The sequence below is a fragment of the Culex pipiens genome, chromosome 3, assembly GCF_016801865.2.
Source record: "Culex pipiens pallens isolate TS chromosome 3, TS_CPP_V2, whole genome shotgun sequence".
Classification (NCBI taxonomy): Eukaryota; Metazoa; Arthropoda; class Insecta; order Diptera; family Culicidae; genus Culex; species Culex pipiens.
The window spans coordinates 94259301-94282256 of record NC_068939.1 but is presented as its reverse complement, the minus strand read 5'-3'; the positions used below and the strand labels follow the sequence as shown (position 1 = coordinate 94282256).

General features: G+C 39.8%; 2 protein-coding genes across 7 annotated transcripts in view; both read right to left on the bottom strand.

Annotated features, from left to right (window-relative positions):
* Positions 1-22956, bottom strand: part of LOC120413376 (uncharacterized) — a 266874-nt gene that overhangs the window by 193191 nt on the left and 50727 nt on the right. The window lies entirely within an intron of this gene.
* LOC128093281 (uncharacterized) lies at positions 1843-5696 on the bottom strand. Its single transcript, XM_052709504.1, has 2 exons — positions 4058-5696; positions 1843-3961 (listed from the first exon to the last, which is right to left on the bottom strand). Exons 1-2 carry the CDS (start codon positions 5673-5675, stop codon positions 2538-2540), a joined length of 3042 nt encoding a protein of 1013 aa, XP_052565464.1. The 5' UTR covers positions 5676-5696; the 3' UTR covers positions 1843-2537.

The window sequence follows — 22956 nt, the reverse complement described above, 5'->3', positions numbered from 1 at the left end:
CCGGGATTTTTTATAATTTGTCTCGGGAATCCCCGAAATTGAAAAAAAAAATCTAATTTTGGACCGGAATTATACTTTTTTGGTAGAAATACATCAACATTCCAACGCCCAAGGCTCCAAAAAAGTTGGAACGGTAACTTCCATTCAATGGTTCTCGGGCAAAACTCAACAAATCAAGATGATTCTTCTTTCCAGTGATTTGTTAGGATGTCTAGATGATTCTAGAACTTTGCAGAACTTAATTTGATCAAACCTGTAATTTTTGCGATCAAAAACATCGTTCCAACTTATTTTTTCGAGTGAAAAAAATAATTCGCCAAAAAATCCGCGGGGCAGTCGTTTAAAAAAAGGTGGAACAATGTTTTCGGTCGCAGAAATTACAGATTTGTTCAAATCAAGTTATGCAAAAATTTAGGATCATCTAGACATTCTTACAAATCACTGGAAACAAGAATCGTTCGTTCCACCTTTTTTGAGGGCTTGGGCGTCCGTGTAAGATGGACATGCGTTAGACGTTCCAGTGGTGATAGTTGAATACATAATAATCGATAAGAATTTAAAAGCATTAAAATTTGTATTCGGCATATATCAGCAAATAATTTGGCTTATTAGTGAAAATTGTTAAATTTGAGCTAACAGATTTACAAAATTCCTAGTGTTTCAAATATTTTTTATATATCTCTCTATATTTTTTAAAGACTGGTTATTACATTTATACATATTAATAATTTTAAAATATTGGAAACTATATTTAACTATTCAGACGTTAGTCTCGGTTTTTCCCAGTTGGCCAAAGCAGAATAAAAAAACAAAAAAGATATATTTCTAATTTGTTTTGAGGGGTTACATGCATGAAGAAAATGCAAAAAAAAACTTATTACAGAAAATTTATTACATCCAATTGAAAGATGATCCCTCCTGAAAGTTTCATTAAGATATTTCATTATTTAACTGAGTAAGAGACGATTTAAGCACAAAGTTTTGCCACGCGCAAAGCAAACTGTCAAACTTTGTGAACATTTTTTTCTCAAGATAGGATGGACCAAATTGGCTGGAATTAGAGAGAAGACTCGCAAGACCTCCCGTGTGCATGACGATGCCCGATTAATGAATTTTGCATATTTGAAAAATGCCTTCGTCAAGCACCGGAACCAGTTTAGCGAGTGTTCACCAAAATTTTGAGCCGATTTGATCAAAGCAGTGTTGAGATATCGTGGCAACCATTTTTTTAAACTGCCAACTTCAAATTGTTATATCTCGGCAAAGGTACAACCAAAAGTTTTCAAATTTATTTTGTTGATAGATGAAAATATATATTTTAATGTCTTGAAAATAGATTTGAAAAAGTTTAAATAATGTGTTCTCATACAAACCTCTGACATTTATGCCGATTTACATTTATGTAACTATTTAAAAGCTGTCGTATATGTTTAGATTGAAGTGTAGATTTTCACCAATTAATATAATTGAGCTAATTCTATGATTTTAAGCTTGAAAACATAACAAATATAAAGAAAATATAAATTTTATGAATGTTTAAAAAAAACCCGGGAATTCCCGGTGTAATGTGCAGTGCATTACTTCAATAACATTATTTTCGGATTATTAGTAAATTAACCCGGCGTAAGTTCGAGGATGTAAACTAACAAACTGGTGATTAAAAAGTGACTGTTTATTAAAAAGTTTCGGTTACATTATATAGTTCCTTAAATTTAGTACAATTTTTCAATGCTCTCAATCAAGAGATTTCGCTCTTGTTCTAAACCTCTCTCCTGGACTTTTGTCCTTTTCTTCCATACGCGCATAGCCTGTATATCTCGCTTACGCGGCGGTCTAGTTTGTTCTATGTTTTGTCCTCTCTATTCTAGTGGCGTCGTTCGCTCAATTTCTACTTTCTCTCTGCTTTGATCGATTAATCCGTTTGCTCGATCGTCCCTTTCACTCTATACGTGCTACTTTGTATTCAGGTGCGCGAACATGCTTCGGATGCTTGTTCTCAAGCTCTGTGCGGACAATACCGTCTTTTCATGTTTCTGATTCTAGGACCTGATAAACTTGCAGGATATATGGTTATGTCTTCGTTTGAATTTTAACCTTCTGATTTGTACTTCTGAAAAGGGTTTTCTGATGTTCCTAGAAACCTAGCTGCCTTTCCTGTCGATAGTGGTTTTCTTGGATTTCGTGTTTCTTACAGGAAATGTAATAAAATAAATCTTTCTTCTAAATTACCCGACACCGCTTGGGAATTTCTTGATTTTCGTGATTGTTGCGTCACAGGAAGCGCGAGTAAGCTTTTTCTAATAACTGAAAACATTTCGGTTAATTCAACTTCAACTAAATCTGACACCGTCAGCTACACCGGACCCCGTAAATCTACATCCGTAGGTTTACCACAAATATGAATTTAGTTGGAGTTGTTACATGAGTAAATTGTTCCTTATCCTTATGGGTATTGTTGAATATGTTTTCCTTACATTTATGTATTACTTGAAAGATGAAATTAATATAGGAAAAATAATATGATTTATTTGCTTTTACTATATATATGCTGAATACCTTCTTATCATTCCATACTTATCATCATTTTGCTTATCATCTTTCATTTCGATTTTCTTATTGCCATCATCATCTGATGCATTCCTTTGTTTACGCTTGACGTCGAGAACGGCTAATTTCACGACTGGTCTTGTCAAATACTTTCCTGATGCTGTTTTGATTCTAACTGATCTTACTATCCCGTCTTTTCCGGGTCTTGTGTCGGTTACCAAACATTTGATCCACTTTCCTTTGTTCTCTTCATCAGGAGTTATAGCAATATCTCCAACTTCAATTGGTTTCATTTCTTGATTCCATTTTGGTCTCTTTGTAAGACTGGGTAAATACTCTTTTATCCATCGGTTCCAGTAGTTATTTGCCAACTGGCTGGACCTTTTCCATTGCTCTCGTAGAGCTTCGCCTTTTGAAACATCATTTAACATTGGTTCCATATCACCGGAACAATTTATCAGAAAGTGATATGGTGTTAAAACTTCGTCGTCTTCTGACTCCAGTGGAATATGAGTCAACGGTCTGCTATTTATGATATACTCAATTTCAATGAGTAAGCCTCGTAGAACATCTTCTGGCATAGTTTCTTGCACCGATGCTAAAATACTTTTGACTTCTTTTACCATTCTTTCCCAAACACCTCCAAAATGAGGCGCTGAAGGTGGATTGAAGAACCATTCAATTCCTTCGCTTGCTAATCTCTGACGGATTCTTTTGATTTCATTATTTGCTCCAATGCAATTTGTTCCATTGTCACTGTACAATTGCATAATTCTACCTCGTCTTGATTGAACATTTTTCAAACAGATAAAAAAGGCATCTGTACTCAGATTACGAGACAGATCCAAATAAACTGCTCTTGTTATTAGGCAAGTAAATACTACTCCCCAACGTTTTTCAACTCGTCTCCCTATAGAGACATTTACCGGCCCAAAGTAATCTACTCCGGCATAAGTAAACGGTTTAACAAATGGAATTGTTCTGTATGACGGAAGCGCAGTCATTATGGGTGGCTGAGGTTGCGCCGATCTATTTTTGCATAATTGACATGCGTTCTTTACTTTCTTCATTGTTGCTCTAATGTCAATTATCCAGTACTTTTGTCTAACTGATGCTATTGACGCATCCAGTTTCAAATGGTAGAATTTCTCGTGGTAATATTTCAGTATGAGTTTACTAACATGGTGATCTTTCGGTAATATAATTGGAAACTTAGCTGCGTAGTTTAGCACGTCAGCATTTTCCAATCTTCCTCTCGACCTCATCACTCCCTTTTCATCAAGGAACGGTGTGAGACCTCTAAGAGAACTATTTTTCTCAATTGGCAATTCAAATGTTAATGACTTCATTTCGCTCGGGAACTTATCCCACTGAGCCTTTTTAATCAGAACGATTTCAGCTTCACAGAAATCTTCTTTAATAGTCAGGACCCGGTGCCTGCAATCCCCGTTACAGTTTATATGAAATTCCAATAAGAATGTAACAGAAAAATCAGGCTTCGGGTCCAGACTGTTAAGCAATGTATTTTCGTAGGCCATATTCTTAGCTTTCGAAACGATCATTTTCATTATACCACCGATGGCTCGTTTCAAACGACTCCAATCGGAACACCATTCTATTTGAATGTAACTATAGTTTGGAATTTTGCATTCCCTTATGATATGAACTGGCTTCAATTCTTCATTTGTTTGAAAACGTTTTCCTTTTACAGGCCAGTTTTCTTCTTGATACTTTAGGAAATTTGGACCATGCATCCAAATGGATTCCTTTGTTACAACCTTCGTTGCTTCATCTGCTGGATTGTTGTTCGTGTCTACCCATCTCCATTGAGATATGGTTGTAGAGTCGAGTATTTCACTAATTCGTAATCCTACGAATACATTATATGATCTAGCATCAGACTGTATCCAAGCTAGCACTGTCTTCGAATCAGACCAATATATGGTTCTGTCGATTTTCAATCTTAGTTCATTCATTATATTTTCCGCGATTCGAGTTCCTAATACTGCTGCTAATAATTCAAGACGTGGAATGGACAGCATCTTGTTGAGGGCAACACGTGCTTTTGCTGCTGATAGATTTACTTCAGTTTGTTGTCTTGGAAATTTGATATTTTTAGTAGCTAAAAGTTTAGTTAACCAATGATTCCAGGACTCATTCAAATCTTCTGGAATTGGTTCATCCCATTCTAACCCCAACTTCCACAACTCTTGCATAAATATTTTACCTTGAATTGTAATGTTTGAAATTAATCCCAATGGATCATATACTCTCATAATCGTGGATAAAATATTTCTCTTCGTTGGATTTTCCGTTTTGAATTCTTTATCATCGTGTTGTAGACCAATTTCACAATGGCCATTCTTGTTATGCGCTTCTTCAATTACGCTTTCTGTTTCCTCAATTCTTGCAATTAGAGGTTTCGACAAATTACTTTTTGGTAGGAATACACTTTTCATTTTATTTATGGATGTTTCATGATGCTGCACTTCCTTGTGCAACGCGACTGTATGTCTCCCATTGGAGTTCTTATTGGAATTATTCCCAGATACCTTGCCATGCAAGACCCAGCCTAATCTGGTTCTGTTTGCAATGGGTTCATTGAATTTGCCTACTCTTGATTCTAATCCTTGAATAACGAACGAGTGTGGCAAGCCTATTAAAAGTTTTGGACATTCTTTTCCATAACTTTTCAAATTTGTATCCTTCAGATGCGGATAACGTTTAATCATCTTGTCCTTATTTAAGGACTGTTCGGGTAGTGACATGCTACTGATAGTACGCATTTTTCGTAACTCGTAAGTTTTTCCATAACAGCCTTCGATACTAACTGTAATCTCTTGACTGTTCTCATCGTTTTGTACGTTTCCATCAGTCCATGAAAGAGCTAAGGGTTTCTTAGTGCCCTTTATGGCCAATTCTTTTCTTACATCATCTAGCAACAAACTAGTAGATGAACCGAGATCTAAAAGAGCTAAAACCCTAACTCTTTTATCTCCATTTGATAATACCACCGGCATGATTTGATAATACACACTACTATCATTCCTATCATGGTGGTTAACTTGATTTGCTGTATTTTCAGACTTTTTCTCCACGGTAGGAGTTCTTTTGGTTTCGTGAAGCATTGGGTGGTGGTTTATCTTACACCCAGCAATATTGCATTTCCTAGGGTTCTGGCAGTTTCTCGAATTATGGTTCGAGAAGTTACAACAAGCGAAACAAAGTCTATTTTGCTTCACACTTTCTATTCTTTTAGCGACATCCATTTTTGCGAAAACTGGACATTCAGCATTTCTATGAGTTGTTTCATTGCATGAGAAACACTTGTATCTTTTGTCTGATTTTATATCCAAATGAGCATTCAATTTTTCTCTTCTATTGAACCTTTCGCGGTTCCCTGGTTGAGAGTATTCTCCCGTCTTATACGACATCATCATGGTTGCCAATGACTTATGGTCCTTTAGCCATATAGAAAACGATTCTAAATCAGGCAATTTATTTGCTTCAAGCAAATTCACTGCTTTCTCTTTTTCAAGCAACGATTTCAGCCATTGCTGACGCAAATTGAATGGTAGTTTTGCTACCAGATCTTGTATCAACCTTTGATCCTTCAGGTAATCAGGTTGTTTCAGCAGTTTGATATTTGTAACTAAGTTCTCGATCGAAGTTACAAAATCAATCATTGATTGTGGGTTCTCCACACTTGGGTTTTTAAGACTGAGTGCATCTTTTAAATATCCTTCATAAAGGAATCGGACGTTACCGAACTGTTCCTTCAAGGATTTCATAATTAGTGGAACATTTGTATGATCTGTCAACAGAGACTCTACGTGAAACAGGGCTTGTCCCTTCAAATGTTTTTCTAGGCGGTTCAGATTTTCCACATCACTGAAGCCTCCTTCTTTTGTAGTTGTTTCAAAGATACTCTGAAACCTGGGCCATACCTTATAAGACCCGTCGAAATCAGGCAAGTCCATGAGGGCTTGTCTGGTCACAATTTTGTTAAGTTGGAGGATTGCAGCCTCCCCACTTGGATTATCAACTACCATTGCAGATTGATTTTCGAGTTGCTCATTTTTAACATTCAATGATGCTTTAAATGCATCCATCATTTCTTTTAAGGTTGCTACCTGATTGTTAGTACTCTTATTGGACATGTAACGGAATGCTTCCTTTTGTGCTTCCATCATTTCGATAATTGGATTTACACTTCCTCTAAGTTTTTCCGCGATGGTCACGCATCTTGGACAAAACCATTCTTGTTTCTTGGGTGGATCTTTTGGAACATTTGCACAACTTTTGTGAAACCAATGTTGGCAATCGTCACAACCTATCATCTTATCCTTTTCATCAGCATCATTACAAAGCTGACAGTGACCATTCGTATTGCCACTAAACTTGAACAATTTTGAAGCCATATTGCTTCTTTACACTCTTTTTGGTAAATTTGCGATTTTTTCCTAACTGATCACTTCTTACGGGCTAACGTTGTAGACTTACTACTTTTCTGCTGTAGCTCGTTGCGATGGTGATGCTGCGATGCTCGTTGCTGCTCGTTACGCTGCTCGTTGCGATGCTCGTTGCGTTGCTGATTCTGCTATGCTCGATGTGATGCTTCGATGTCTCGTTGTCCACACGACGATAGATTTTCCTTCAGATTGATCAGCTTCGATTGACGATTCACTGATGAAACTCCTTGGCGCATGTAAGCTCGACCTGATGTCGAATGCGACCGGGCAATCTCTAATTGACCGGATTTCTTCGTTGTAACGTGCTCTTCCAGTGAACACGACAGTTGCTGACTATTGATATCTAACCGGACTTATTCGATGTCCGGACCAGGCACACTTATCCGCAATTCGGGTGTGACCGAACAGATTTGTCCGGATTTTGACGAACGCACTTTTCCAACCGTATGTTGAAGGCGACCGATCGGCACGTGGCACTTGATCGGATTTTGATGAACACGAGTCAACCTAGACGTTGGTCGCGGCCGAAGGAAAGTGAACTACTTCTCACTTTTTACACATGAGTCACTATTTTGTGAAAAGAGTCCGTTTTGCGATGCCTGTCCGTCGGGTCGCATGTTTTTCGCGTCGTTCGTCGTCGGTGAGTTTGTCGGGTGAGTGCGCGCGTGTGTGTGTGAAGTTGCGACTGGCTCTGGTTGAAAAATGACAGTTGAGCCAGTCCGTTTTGCGATGCCTGTCCGTCGGGTCGCATGTTTTTCGCGTCGTCCGTCGTCGGTGAGTTTGTCGGGTGAGTGCGCGTGTGTGTGTGTGAAGTTGCGGCTGGCTATGGTTGAAAAAATGACAGTTGAGCCAGTCCGTTTTGCGATGCCTGTCCGTCGGGTCGCATGTTTTTCGCGTCGTTCGTCGTCGGTGAGTTTGTCGGGTGAGTGCGCGTGTGTGTGTGTGAAGTTGCGGCTGGCTCTGGTTGAAAAATGACAGTTGAGCCAGTCCGTTTTGCGATGCCTGTCCGTCGGGTCGCATGTTTTTCGCGTCGTTCGTCGTCGGTGAGTTTGTCGGGTGAGTGCGCGTGTGTGTGTGTGAAGTTGCGGCTGGCTCTGGTTGAAAAATGACAGTTGAGCCAGTCCGTTTTGCGATGCCTGTCCGTCGGGTCGCATGTTTTTCGCGTCGTTCGTCGTCGGTGAGTTTGTCGGGTGAGTGCGCGCGTGTGTGTGTGAAGTTGCGACTGGCTCTGGTTGAAAAATGACAGTTGAGCCAGTCCGTTTTGCGATGCCTGTCCGTCGGGTCGCATGTTTTTCGCGTCGTCCGTCGTCGGTGAGTTTGTCGGGTGAGTGCGCGTGTGTGTGTGTGAAGTTGCGGCTGGCTATGGTTGAAAAAATGACAGTTGAGCCAGTCCGTTTTGCGATGCCTGTCCGTCGGGTCTCATGTTTTTTCGCGTCGTTCGTCGTCGGTGAGTTTGCCGGGTGAGTGCGTGCGTGTGTGTGTGTGAAGGTGCGGCTGGCTCTGGTTGTCACGATGACAGTTGAGGCAGTACGTTTTGTGGTGACCTGTATGTTTGTCTATTCCTTTCTATTGACGTGGCTTTTTTTTCCTTTTTTTTTTCTTCTTAGTTAGATTGTAAAGTTCAATATCGCGATCGTCTTTCTCGTTAGTCAGTCGGGTTTCTTTGTTCTATGATTCGCGATTGTTTCATGGGTTGATTCGTTCTTAATTGCGTTAGCATAATATAAATTATATTTGACCATTCGTTTCCCGCGAAATCATTTTTTAGCATTATAGCTCGTAAAGCACGGTGACAAATATTGTTTCAACGCGATTGTTCAAGTCCTTCAGATAACTCATAACTCACCAGTAATTAATTGGTCGCTCATCTTATTAAAACATTAAAGTATAAATAGTCTCAGGTCAACTCTACGTAAATGTGTTACGCTGAGTATAATATTTCACCTTTTAATTACACATAATTTTGATTCTATCCTTCCACAGCCGGCTGTCTAAGATTGAATCATTTATGCTAAACTCAACACCAAATAACCGGGAATGGTCTCATCCGCATCATCCGATTGTTTGCCTTGAGAATACATAATACATCACCCTATAACTCAACGAAATTCATTGATTATTGGGCCACATCATCATCCTCTATGATGAATCCTGGCCATTACCCTTTCCCACTAACAAAATCCCAAGTAGAAGTAGTTTTCCGGCACACGCGGGGGTGTGGATATCGTATAGAACCCACCCTTGGTAGCAGCCTGTGCTAACTAACATTCCCGTCCCATCCCCTCGAGATCTACAAACTGACATGGCGGGCGCCGTTGGTGGCCAACGACTGTTTCCTATTAGCAACGGCTCTAGTTTTGATGATCGTGATGTTTTATCTTTTCAGCGCATTCATGCATGCTGTTGATAAGGGAAACATTATTTGATCGTTGAAGCGTATGACCGGTTGTGTTGATAGGATATTACGGTCCTGTTCAGCAACGGAGAAGGACAACCATGGGTGGTCTCTCATGCTCATGCTCATGCTCATGAGTCACTATTTTGTGAAAACTCGGCAAATTCCACAAACACTTGGTCCTTACTTTTGAACCATCACCAGTTTTGTACTTTTCCTCTCTGGGGAGCCACCATAAAATGTAATGTGCAGTGCATTACTTCAATAACATTATTTTCGGATTATTAGTAAATTAACCCGGCGTAAGTTCGAGGATGTAAACTAACAAACTGGTGATTAAAAAGTGACTGTTTATTAAAAAGTTTCGGTTACATTATATAGTTCCTTAAATTAAGTACAATTTTTCAATGCTCTCAATCAAGAGATTTCGCTCTTGTTCTAAACCTCTCTCCTGGACTTTTGTCCTTTTCTTCCATACGCGCATAGCCTGTATATCTCGCTTACGCGGCGGTCTAGTTTGTTCTATGTTTTGTCCTCTCTATTCTAGTGGCGTCGTTCGCTCAATTTCTACTTTCTCTCTGCTTTGATCGATTAATCCGTTTGCTCGATCGTCCCTTTCACTCTATACGTGCTACTTTGTATTCAGGTGCGCGAACATGCTTCGGATGCTTGTTCTCAAGCTCTGTGCGGACAATACCGTCTTTTCATGTTTCTGATTCTAGGACCTGATAAACTTGCAGGATATATGGTTATGTCTTCGTTTGAATTTTAACCTTCTGATTTGTACTTCTGAAAAGGGTTTTCTGATGTTCCTAGAAACCTAGCTGCCTTTCCTGTCGATAGTGGTTTTCTTGGATTTCGTGTTTCTTACAGGAAATGTAATAAAATAAATCTTTCTTCTAAATTACCCGACACCGCTTGGGAATTTCTTGATTTTCGTGATTGTTGCGTCACAGGAAGCGCGAGTAAGCTTTTTCTAATAACTGAAAACATTTCGGTTAATTCAACTTCAACTAAATCTGACACCGTCAGCTACACCCGGGATTTCAAAAATATTTTTCCCGTTTCCCGAGAAATTCAAAACCCGGGAAAATTGGACGCCCTAAATCAAATTTTGGGGATCTGTGAAGGTCAAATAGTGAGGCATTGTGAGCTAGCGTCCTTAACTCAATTAGCCCCAAATTGCACATGCAATAAGATAGCAAGACAACGACGACTACACCTAACGAAACAAAACCTGTAGAATATCAGCAAAAAGTAAATTTTGTTACACCCTAACCTACATACATATGCAAAAGTGGAAACTCGTGTACAATGTAGCATAAAATTATACACCTAGTACAAGTAAAGTTTCGCTTTTCGTAAAAGAAACATTTCCATCAAACTGAAAACGGGTGAAAGCATCAACCAGGATAGGTCATAAAGCTCCAAATCAGACATCTCAGCCAGAAGTTCGTGTGCATGAGTGTTTGTGTGCGCCAAATGGTGTACCGAGTAAAAGAGTCAAAGTCACATAATAGCGCACGAAATTTACACAGAAAAGTTTCGTTGTAAAAAACATTTTCCCTGTGACTTTGGCAGTGGGTCGTCGTCGTCGCCGGCGGAACAGACGTACATTATTACTACTACACATGAGGACAGAGTTTGGCATCCCCTTTTTCCCCACGGCACTACCCTCGGGTTGAATTACTCCTGATCGCTTGGGATCGCGGGTCTTAGTTGGCAAATCAGACCGGATGATTACGGACTGTGGGAGGATTTAGACGGAAAATTAAAGTGTGTCCTATTTTACACATAATTTTTGATTAGGGAAAGACATGATAAAAAACATGAAAAATACGTTTTATGTGACAGATAAGATAAAACATCCTTTTGAAACAATGTGTAAGAATCGAAAAATATATCTACTTTCAAACGATACGAGTAAGTTTCGACATTGACTCAATATATTGCCCACAGTGCAATGGCTCAAGCGTAATGCTCAAACTTTTAAGTCATTCTGAGGATTTCAGGAGCCATTTCAAAAGTCCTTCCAATGATGTCGCGACGAGGGTGGAAGGAGGAAACCACCAGCGCAGCACTGGCAGTCCTGTGTCACATGAGTTGAATGGATGAAGGCAATAATGTTTAAATTATCGTTTTCGTTCTGCATCCCACCTTCCAGCAGATGTGTGGATGCTGGGAGTGGCGGGGCCGTATCTTCTCATTGTAATACAAATTGCACTTAACTTTCATGGTCCAATCCATTACGACGGGAGGAAAGTGAGAGTGTGAAGATTTATCTGTTTGTACCTGTCCTTGATATGAACGGGCAAGGAGATAAGATTGTTTTTATTGAAATGAGATTCTTGACAAGTCTGAATTTGATATGGAATGAAAACTGATTTTTTTTTATCGTTTCGGAGAGTCAATAAGAAAAGACAAAGACAAGACATCTCAAAAAAATAATTTCCTTTATTTTTAATTGCTTTCTTCAAGTTTAACCCAAAAAACCTTCCATTTTCTAATGCTGATTTCTCAGCAACTAGGGGAAATATACCCATTTTTAAGCCTAATAAGAGGACGCGTTTGAATGATGCTGGATAATTTGGAGTGTAAACCAAGTAGAGCAACTTTTTGTAAACTTTTCTGTTTATTTTCACTTTTACTAAAAGTTATTCTATTCCTTTTACAAGCATTTAAAAAAATATTTCCAAAATGTATTCTTATCAGACAACAATGCATTTGGCCACGGCCATTTTTCTATTTTCAGCTTAATTCTTTTTTCTTCCAGCGCTCTTTTGAGTCTGCTTAGTGCTGCCAATTGTGATGAAATTTCAAGCGAACACTCACGAAAATTAGTATTTATAGAGAAAGTTTCCTGGCATCACTGGTTCACTCTAACAAGCGCTGCTGGTGGTGTTAGTGGCCACCCTTTGTTCTTTATTTGCCTTCGTTTCTCGCTCGATTTTCTTCAGCCTTCGATTGGGATGGGTCGTCGAAAGTCAAACGTCAAAATAATTGGCGCGTTTGTTTTTTTTTTTTTTTTTATGGCGCTTGCTAATTATTTGCATGATTCGAGATTATTTTTCAAGTGAGTGACTAACTAATGTTCAAAAGAACATATTGCCGATAGTTGGAAGCAATTTCATATCTTAGGCACTTTGAAAACGTTAGCGCAAGTTAAAAGATATTGAAGCCAACTTTCGTTAAGCGGTTAAGCTCTCATCTTGCGTGTGGATCTGTGTGCTGACAAATTGATGAGAAATGGTTTCGCAAAATAGAAATTATGATCAATAGTGCAATAAATTTGATCTTTTTGGCCAGTAAATGGCAAACATTTGCGTGCTCATTCGAGGCGGTGCTGTTGCTGATAAGTTTATAGCCTAAACAGTATTTTTGGAGCTTTAATCGAGCATCAAACTCTCCATATATGATGAAGATAGGTGTTTGATTAGAAGGGTATATTTCCCCTAATCGTCCGATTTCCAATGTAAAAAAATTAAACATTCGTGAAATTTTCCGATCTAACACGACTAACAATTCAAAAGTGCTTAATATTGGATTTTTAGCTTTTTGAAAAGTTAGTCTCTCAATGAAAATATTGTTTTCGAAAAGTTCGGAAAATTTCACGTATAACTTCATACCATAAGTTGTGGGTTTTGGTCTTCTAAAACATAAAAAAATATTGAAAATTAAAAAATATAAATTTTAGGAAATTGAGTACAGTCATCCCACATATTCGGAACGGTTTCCAGATCGGCCAATGTTCAAAAAATCATAGCAAATCGATAATTGAACTTAATGATTCGCTTTTACCTTCATTTGAAAGCTTTTCTTGCGATCTTTCGAATGCTGTATCGAACATCTGCAAATTTTAATTTTTATATGAAGTTTTTGAAGAATTACTTTGACCCTTGAAATCCACAAATTCGGAACACTTTTTTCTTACGAATGTAAACAAACTTTGGATCTCTCCAGGAGTACATATTTAGTACCAAATAATGACTTCACACACTGAAACTAATGAAACTCAAGCTTAGTGATGTTTTATACATGGTTTGATAATTTTTTTCGTGAAAATATCAGTTAAATTCAGGTGTTCCACAATTGTGGGAGGCATAATAACATCCCACAATTATGAATCAGGCCATTTGGAGGCAGTGTTTTGCTGTTCTGGACAAAATAGTCTTGGAATGAAGTATTTTGTTCAAAAAGTCCTACTTTTACTAGTGAAATAGCAAGATAATGTCCAAATGAAGGTTCTAAAAATAGTATGCTTGACAGAAAATCTAATTTTGGCATGCTATTGACAAATTATCATAAAAGTGTTCCGAATTTGTGGGTGTTCCGAATATGTGGGATGACTGTAGTTGTCAAAAAAAATCTTAAAAAAATCAGTACGATTTTTTTCGTGTACCGTCTTTAGGGGTGAATTGGGTCTGGGGGGTAAGATTTCGTCAAACAAAAAAACAGTAATTTCAGATCTTTTCAATGCCTACATCTTTGTTGAAGACACCAAATTGATCAGAAAATTCCTTCAAAAGTTACAGATTTTCGAATATCTACGAACTATTTTTGTATTGACAGCTGCCAAATTCTGTGGAGATTTGTATGAGTAAACCATTAAAATAAAATGGCTTCTTTGTTTATAGGGAAGTTTCCCACAAAGTTCTAGCCAAATAAAAAAATACATTTCCGGTATTGGTAAAGAATTGCTCATCGCCAAAAATAAAATCAACAACAAGCAGCACAACATTGCGCTTCAAAAGAGTGTGAAAGTATTGCCTCGTTGTGAACGTGCTATCTTGACGCAGGTCGATTTTGACCCAAATTGAGTTAAGAACGCCATTTTTGCTGCTCTCAATACATCACCTTTTGACCTTTACAGATCCCCAAAACTCGATTTCAATCCTGAGATATTCAACGAAATCCGAAAAACTCCGTGCATTTTTGTCACTTTACATATGAAATTAGTTTCAATCTTGTCTTGCTGACAAGACAAGGTCACTCCCTGAAAATTGATGTAAGTGCGACAACTGGCCAAAGGAATTTCAGGTCAGAACGCGTTTAACGCACATACAAGTTAGATTACCGTAAACATTTCTGAATTAAATTTTCAAAACAACCTATCCGTCATGGGTTTTCTAAGCAGAGAGGACCTTTTGAATATTTATTTTAGAATTGTAATTATAACTCGGGACTCCAGCAACCAACTTTAATCAAACTTCGGGACAATGCACATAATGGTCAGCCAAACAAAACGTGTGTGTTATTGTTTACATTGCGTGCTTTCGTTTTTGTTTATTCAAGGTCAAACATTAAAACGCGTTTTTCTCGGAACGTTGAAATGGCGGGTGCGACAAGATAGCACGACGACGTCGATATGTAATTATAACTCGAGACTACGGAAACCATATTCAACTAAACTTCGGAATAATGCACAGAATGGTCAGTGAAACAAAACATGTTTGTTATTGTTTACATTGCTTACTCTCCCGGGCAGAAAGTTGCATCTTGGAAAAATCTACCTATGTTCGTAAAAACACGAACAAGTCAAGTTCACCCCAGGGTATGGTTAAGAGATAACCGAACATGGCCACGAACATAAATTGTTCGAGGCGTATCTGCGAAAAATCTTGTTGAGTTTATTTGACCAACAATGCCACATCAAGTTGAGTTTATAGTAGCAAACAACTGAAATCTTCCAAAAATCATATCAAGTTCATAAAGTAGATTTTGATCCCAAAAATAATTTTATTGGTTTTTAATGCACCCCGCCACAATTCAGACCCCCCCCCCCCTCCCCCCTTCTTCCTCTTCACAAATATGAGTAATATTGCAGGAATATACGCACTTACATTAAAACAAGATTTTTCAAAGTTGAAAAATTATTTTACTTTAAAAACTCATTAAAAAATTGAGGAGAAAGCGTTGAATTGCCAAAATGTCATAATAATTTTCCAAATCACGAAAAATCCAAAGTCTCTATATTCCATTTTTTTAAATTAAAAATAACAGTTTATGAAAATATTCCTAAAATTGCATTAGTCCAAAAATCCACAGTAAAATTCCAAAAAGCCTGGTAATGTTTCTTATCAAAATAATTTTTCAAAATGTTGAAAAATATTCAACTGGCTGAGAGCAAAAATTTCGCAAAGTCCTGAAAATCTAAAAAATTCTACCAAAAATCTTATCGTGATACTGATCCCGTAAATTTTCTAAGTGCCGGAACGATTTTTGTAGGGGGTATATCAATAATTATTAAAAACCAACTTTCGAATTTCAAAATTTCAATGAAGACGTTTTGTTAGGGACATTATTTTAGGAACAAACTGATGTTTTTGTAAAAATCGGACGAAAATTTCCTGTAATTTCGACCATTTTTTCCGAAATTTTACTGGCCAAAAGCCAAAATTTTGATAAGTCCAAAAAATCAAATAAATTCTACCGAAAATCTTGTCGTGATACGGATCCCGTAAATTTTCTAAGTGCCGGAACGATTTTTGTAGGGGGTATATCAATAATTATTAAAAACCAACTTTCGAATTTCAAAATTTCAATGAAGACGTTTTGTTAGGGACATTATTTTAGGAACAAACTGATGTTTTTGTAAAAATCGGACAAAAATTTCCTGTAATTTCGTCGATTTTTCCGAAATTTTGGTTCAAAGCAAAAATAAACATCAAAATAATTTATCATGTTTCCAAACTCCCGAAAATTTTCTAAGTCCCAAAAAAATGCTTTTTCTGTAAAAAGTAAAGAATTTTTTTCCTTGGATGGCCCACCTCTTACCCATACACAGTTTTTGTAGCATGGAAGGATTACGAGCAGATATCTTTCGATAATTCTATCGTCTATTATTGAGAGTGTCCTTTGATCTAACTCTACTTCCGTGTATGCCCATCCGTTCCTCTCTTACTTCATCTCAAGGCGCTCTTACAAAATCCTGTGTAGAGTCCTTTTGTCTTTCACTCAGATTGCAGCTTCCATTTAGGGTATTGAGATCATTTGCTATCCCACACACATATGAGCACATAGGGTTAGAACCGCGCCCAGATTCGCGTTACTTTTGATCAAGCTTACATCATATGAGGCCCAAAGTGATCCCATGCGACATGTACCGATAATGAAGATGGCCGGCCGTCATAACATGCTCTTCCTCACAGTACCGTCGTGGTTCACTTTTACTCCATCGGTCGTTGACGCACGAAATTCTTACACAAGTTTTTGAACTCGTTGATGTTCCTTGTGTTCTTTGCTGCTTCCGGTAGCTGGTTGTACATGCTGTATCCTTTGTAGAACAGTGAATTCTGCGTACACGCCTTCCTGCACATCTGCAATCTGAGATTGTCAGCTCCTCTGGTGTCGTGCTGATGGATATCCCTCCCGTATACCACCGTACCTGTCAAGTATTTGGGCGCCATCCCTTTAGTTACACGAAACACAAAAATTAACGTATTGTACTCGATCCTTTGACGAACAGACATCCATTGTAAACAATCCAGCATGTTTTGCCTTGGTGTTAAACGATCACATTTCAAAATTAGTCGCATCACTTTGCTCTGCAGGACCTGCATTCTTTTCAGTTGTTGACGAGTTGCTAAAAACAGGATAGAGGCACAGTAGTCGAAGTGAGGAGCAATCAGGGATTTGTACACGTCTATTTTGGCTTCAGTCGTCAGGTAACGGTTAATTCTGCAGAGTACTCCAAATTTTCGGGCTGCTTTCCGTATTGTGTAGTCAATGTGGTCATTAAAGTTCAATTTTTCGTCCAGCATCACTCCGAGGTATTTGATCGTCTCGACCCTCTCGATTTCCTCGCCATCTATCCGAACCGCTCTGCTTACGCCGTCGCTTGGTCGTGTGGTCACTATCATGCATTTTGTTTTGCTGACATTCAGCTGTAGTTTCTTCCATCTCAGCCATTCGGTAAAACTGGCAAGCTCAGTATTCATCACGTTAAAGCACTCTTCAAAGCTAGTTCCGGTCAGAAACAGTACAGTATCATCAGCGAAAAGGTTTACTTGAACTCGTCTCAGTGCTTGCTTCAGGTCGTTGATATATAAAATAAAGAGAAGCGGTCCAAGCACACTGCCTTGAGGAACTCCAAGATCTACTGCCGTGGCTGCTGACGTGGAGCCGTTGTAACGAGTCACCTGCGTTCTGCTGTCCAAGTAGCTGCTAAACCATTTGAGCGCTGAACCGCGAACACCGTAGCGACGCAGTACTGCTTTCAGTTTGGTTCGGTCAATGGTCTCGAAAGCTCGCTTCAGGTCTACGAACACCGATAGGACAATTTTCCCTTCTTCAATTGCTTGTTTCCATTTCAGCAGTAACAGGTTGAGCGCTGACTCACAGGAGTGATGCTTTCGGAAACCAGACTGCTCTTCGAGTAAAACTTTCGTCCGATCCACAAACGCCAGGAGCTGCTCCTTTACTATAGTTTCCAAAACCTTCTCATAGAGTGGCAAAATGTTGATTGGTCTGTGATCTTCCGGGCGCGTCGATTTCGGTACCTTAGGTATCGGTATCACCAAAGTCCGCTTCCAAGGTTGTGGGAATTCTCCGCTTTCCAGGGATCTGTTGACAATCGCCAACAGCTGCTCTCCAACAACGTCAAATGAATCCGTCATGACCCGTTTTGTCACGCTATCAACACCAGCGCTGTCTTTTAACGAGTAGACTGTTTCTTTAAGTTTCGTCAAGGTGATTGGTTGAAGCTCCGTTAATAAGTCCTCGCTGCCATCTTCGTTTACCCTTACTTCTGCTGGTACTACTGCTGGTTCCACCTGGGCTGGTGGGATGTTTCTATGGATTGTCTCTACACTTTTCACGAAGAACTGATTCAAGCGTTCCGCCGTTTCCCTTTCGCTTCGCGCTCCCTCGAAAACAATTTCCATTGGAGGTTCTCCACCAGGCCGAATCAGCGATTTCAGGCTTCTCCAAAGCTTCTTGGGATTTCCGTGACAACTTCGAATTTCCTCTTCTACTGCCAGATTCTTTGATGATCTCAATCCTCGGACGTAGCGGTTTCGAAGCACTTTATAAAGGTTCCAATCATCCAGCCTTTTTGTATGTTTGAAGGTTCTGTAGGCATCATCCCGCTCGGTTTTCAGGTTTCTCAGCTGTTCTCCATACCACGCGTTTGAGACTTTCCGGTCATTGCTGCATAGATCGGTCAGCTCCGCAACCGCCGTCGCCAGTGTTGAGCCAAAAGTTTGTGCAGCTTCTCCAACGGTCACTCCAGCGTCAGCTCTCCTCAGTTTTGCTCGTAGCGCAGCTTGCAGTCGTTCCTTTGTATACCGTTTCCAGCTAACGTAACTCTTTTTCTGCTCCGGTAGGTTAATCGTGGTTTCTCCGACGTGAATACAGATGGTCTCGTGATCAGTTATCTTAAGCTCTTCAGTGACGCGCGCCTCCACCCCCTCCAGGTTTGTAAAGACAAGGTCAATAATTGTACTGCTACTGGGACCCACACGCGTCGGTTCTGATACTATCTGCTTCATCCCTAAGGCTTCGGTAACGTTCTTCAGCTCACGTGCGTATCCCGGTTCGTTCCATCGGATGTTGAAGTCGCCAACGAGTAGATTTGTCCTGCAGTCCTGGTAGACCGTCCTCAGCCAACTCTCAAAGCTGTCTATGAAATCAACGTCACTGCTGCTGGGAGAATGGTAGATTCCTCCATAGATTCCATTGAGCGTTGTACTTTTCACGTCGATCGCCAAGAACCAGTTATCTCCTGCTACCGTATTCGAGACAATCTCATACTCCAAGCGGTCGTCTACATACACCATCACCCCACCCGTGTGTGCTGATCTGGACAGACAGCAACTGCATCGGTAATTCTGGATCTCAAATTCGTCTAGGTCGTGCTTTTCTGTCAAGTGTGTTTCCGTCAAAAATACTATTTTAGGTTTTGTGTTCTGCATCATCAGTTTCAGCTCGTCAAGATGTGATTTTATTCCAGCAATGTTCAGGTACAGTATTTCTCCGCGTTGTTTTGGTTGCTAGATTGTGAAATCCACCATTTTGTTCCGTTTTTCCTGCTCTTTGATGAATACTGGACATTCGCTGCTCCAAGCCGAGTGGTTGACATCAATGTTGAGTTTGCGTTGCACGCGTAGTTTCTCGCAGTTGGCACACTTCTCTGTTTCAGCGTTACAGTCCTTCCATTCGTGGTCTTCACTGCAGATTGGGCACACTAAAGTCTCGGCCTTGCAGTCCGCTCCCTTATGGCCGTATCCGTTGCATTTGTAGCACCTTGTCACTTGAAGCCCGTCGAAAACACGACACCGATTCCAACCACAGTTAACTTTTCCCTGCTCCAAAACTTTGAAAAATGTCTCCGCGTCAAGCTCAACGAATGCAGCATGGTTGTTAAAGCGCCACTTCTCGATCTGGAAAGTTTTGCGCAACTTGAAGTGTTTCAGATTCGCAAAGACGTCATTCTGCTCCACCAACGACGCTCTCAGCTCCTCTTCACTAAACTCGTCACTCATTCCGATGATTTTGATCGACGGCTTCATGCTTTCCCGTAAGCGAGCCTCAAATCGACCTCCTAGCTGAGCATCCACGCTTGCTTTTAGCACTCCGACTGACGCTTCATCCTTCAGCTCGACGATAACTGAACCATTTTTGCTGCTGGTGACGCGTTGAACATTCAAATTCTTGGCGCTGATTTTCTTCTGCACCTCTGCTCGCGCGTCTTCCACCTGTACCCCTTCTTTTGGCTTGATGACAACGACTGGATCTGGTTTTCTTGCCTGTTTCTTTTTGACCTCCTCCTCCGTGACTTTCACCCGCTTTCGAAGCGCTTCAGCAAAGCTTGTTTTCGGCGTCACAAATCCTATTCCGGTTTCCTCAACATCCTCTGCCCTGTCTTCCGCTTTCCGCTTGCCTGCTGCTGCTTTTGCTGCCGATCGAGTAAATATTTTACGCGTTACTTCCGGTTTTTCCTCCGTCACTGTTTTTTTCACATTCGCACGCACTAACTCTTCACGCACTATTTTTTTGACAGCCGAATCAAAGTTTTTCACGAAATCAATCACGCCCGTCATATTGTTCAATTTCGCGTCAATATCTTGCAACATTTTCTCACAGTGTCTGTCGTCATATTCTTGCAAAGCCAGACACGTATCGCACACAAATACTGCGTTAGGCATCTGGCGAAATATTGCTATCCCTTCTGCCGGTGCCCTAGGCAAGCATCTCACATGAATAGAGAGTCTGCACTTCCCAAAACAATCGACAGACTCGTCACCGTCCGCGATCGGCGCTGCGCATTGTCCACACGGGTACGAGGATACGTTTCTCCCTCCCTCCTTCCCCTCGCCCGTGTCCATCGCCTCGGACATCGCGCCGGGGCAAAATAAACACACAATAGACGATCGTGATACTTAGCTTTGGGTTGCAGGTGAAAACTATTCGGCCAAATAATCCACAGTATAGACCATTAGTCGATTAAACTCCACCGTCCACTTGAAGCATTCACTTAATTCGTCACTTTGTACAAAAAATCTAGTCCTTCAGCGGAACAGAACACCCAGAAAATTATAATTAACGATCGGGCATTAAAACTGCAACTGTTGCTGAGTAACACAATGAATTAAAAAATATACGCAAAAATTTCAAAGTCCAGCATAAATAAAATCAAACTTTAAAATATCAGCTCATGAAAATTATTCTAAGTATCGGAAATTGAAAATTCCGTCAGTGACTGCAAATTTTGCTAAGTCCAGCATAAATTTGAAACAAAGTCAAAATAATCATTTCATGATGTTCGGGTAAAATTTTTGAAAAAAAATTAATTTTCGAAATTTTTGCTAAGTCTAAAAAAACTACCACTAACAGCTCAATATCAACTGTAGATAATGCAGTATGATCATGGAATATACTTTCCATGATTCGCAGTCGGTTTCAAAAGTCGTCATAACTCGAGGAGTTTACAGCAAGATGCGAATAAACAAGCCAAGATAGTTCGAAGTTATATCCACCAACTCACTTTCCGCCCGGGCTATTTGTTATTAAATATCTATCTATATTTTTTTTTGAAAATGTCCAATAAACCAAATTTTCCAGTTTATGATTTTTGGGTGTTTTTGAAACCGCCTTGAGTCAGGGATATTTAAAAAAACACCCAAAAAGCAAAAACTAAAAATTTGGTTTATTGGACATTTTCAAAAAAAAAACTCCAGATATCTAAAAAATTTCGGTTTTGTTGAAACGCGAATCAGTTCAATACGGAGCGTCGGATCGGGGTGCTCTTTGTTGCGTTGGGTTCGAATAAGCCCAAGGATGGTTTATACGCTAACTAATTAACACTTTGGCCACTCTGGAACCGATTCCAGAGCATCGGCAAGTTGTATTGAGAAAGTTACGTAAAATCAAATTTTGATCTCAGGAGGACAAAATAAGCAAAAAAGCAAAAAAACGTCAACAAACGAAAAAAAAGGCAGAACGAAGTTTGTTGGGTAAGGCTTGTTAAAGATAAAAAATTAAAACGCATCGAATTGCTCAACTGTCAAATAAACAAAGATTTGTTCTGGAAACGGGATTTTTCCGTTAAGTCTGTTGACCGTGTTTTCTAACCACAACCGTTTAGTAAGTTTCGTGATATTTTGATTATATTCTGAGATTTTGCCAAAACTGTTAACATGTGATTAACTTACAGTAACACGCGTTATATAAATCCAGTTATCTAACAGGAATTCAGTGCAAGTCATCTGAACAACATTACAGAATGAAACAAAGCAAAACTTTTAATGTCACATTCGTTCACCCACAGTCACTAAATCAGGCTCTGCTTGGTTACAACATAACCGCAATGCTCCATACAAGTATCACTCTCGAAACAATATCACTGTGACTTTTCCAAGTGCTCGTCTTCTGCATCAAAGGGGTTCCCACGAGCAAGGACAAGACGCAAACTATTACGGTAGGTCATATCAGGGAGCAGAATCTCGCTCGACTCACTCTGGAAGGTACTGCTGCACTCAACGGCGTGTGTACTGCTCCAGGGCTCCCCTCCTTCCAGGACATCAACAGGCCACAACAGTGCCGGGAGGGGAACGAGCAAACCAAAAACCAACTTAAACCAACAACTCTTTTCCCGGGCAATGATATTATCGTAGTGTTATGTGTGTCCCCTTCTTACCGAGAGTACTTAAGGGGGCGTACGAATACAACGTAGTTATTTAAAAAAAAAAGAAAGTGAGAATCTTAAAACCGCATTGTTTATGAATGTCCCCAGAAGCTGCTTCAAAAAGAACCCATAGCAATTTCAGGAAGGAGGTATGGGGATTCTTTACTAACTAGGTTGTACACAACTTACACACGTCAGCCCCACTTCAGACTGGCACAAATTGTCTACTTGTTCGGCTCCTGTGAAGATCATCTCCTCTCCCACCCAAGCACTTCCGGCGCGCCTCACGAGAGTCTCCGGACCGAAAGTAACTCTCGTCTGTTGGTGTTGTGAAAGCTTGCCGTTCACCGCACCATGCCATCAGTTAATTTCACGATACTTCACTCCACTCAACGCTGGGTTCATTACCACTGCTGATG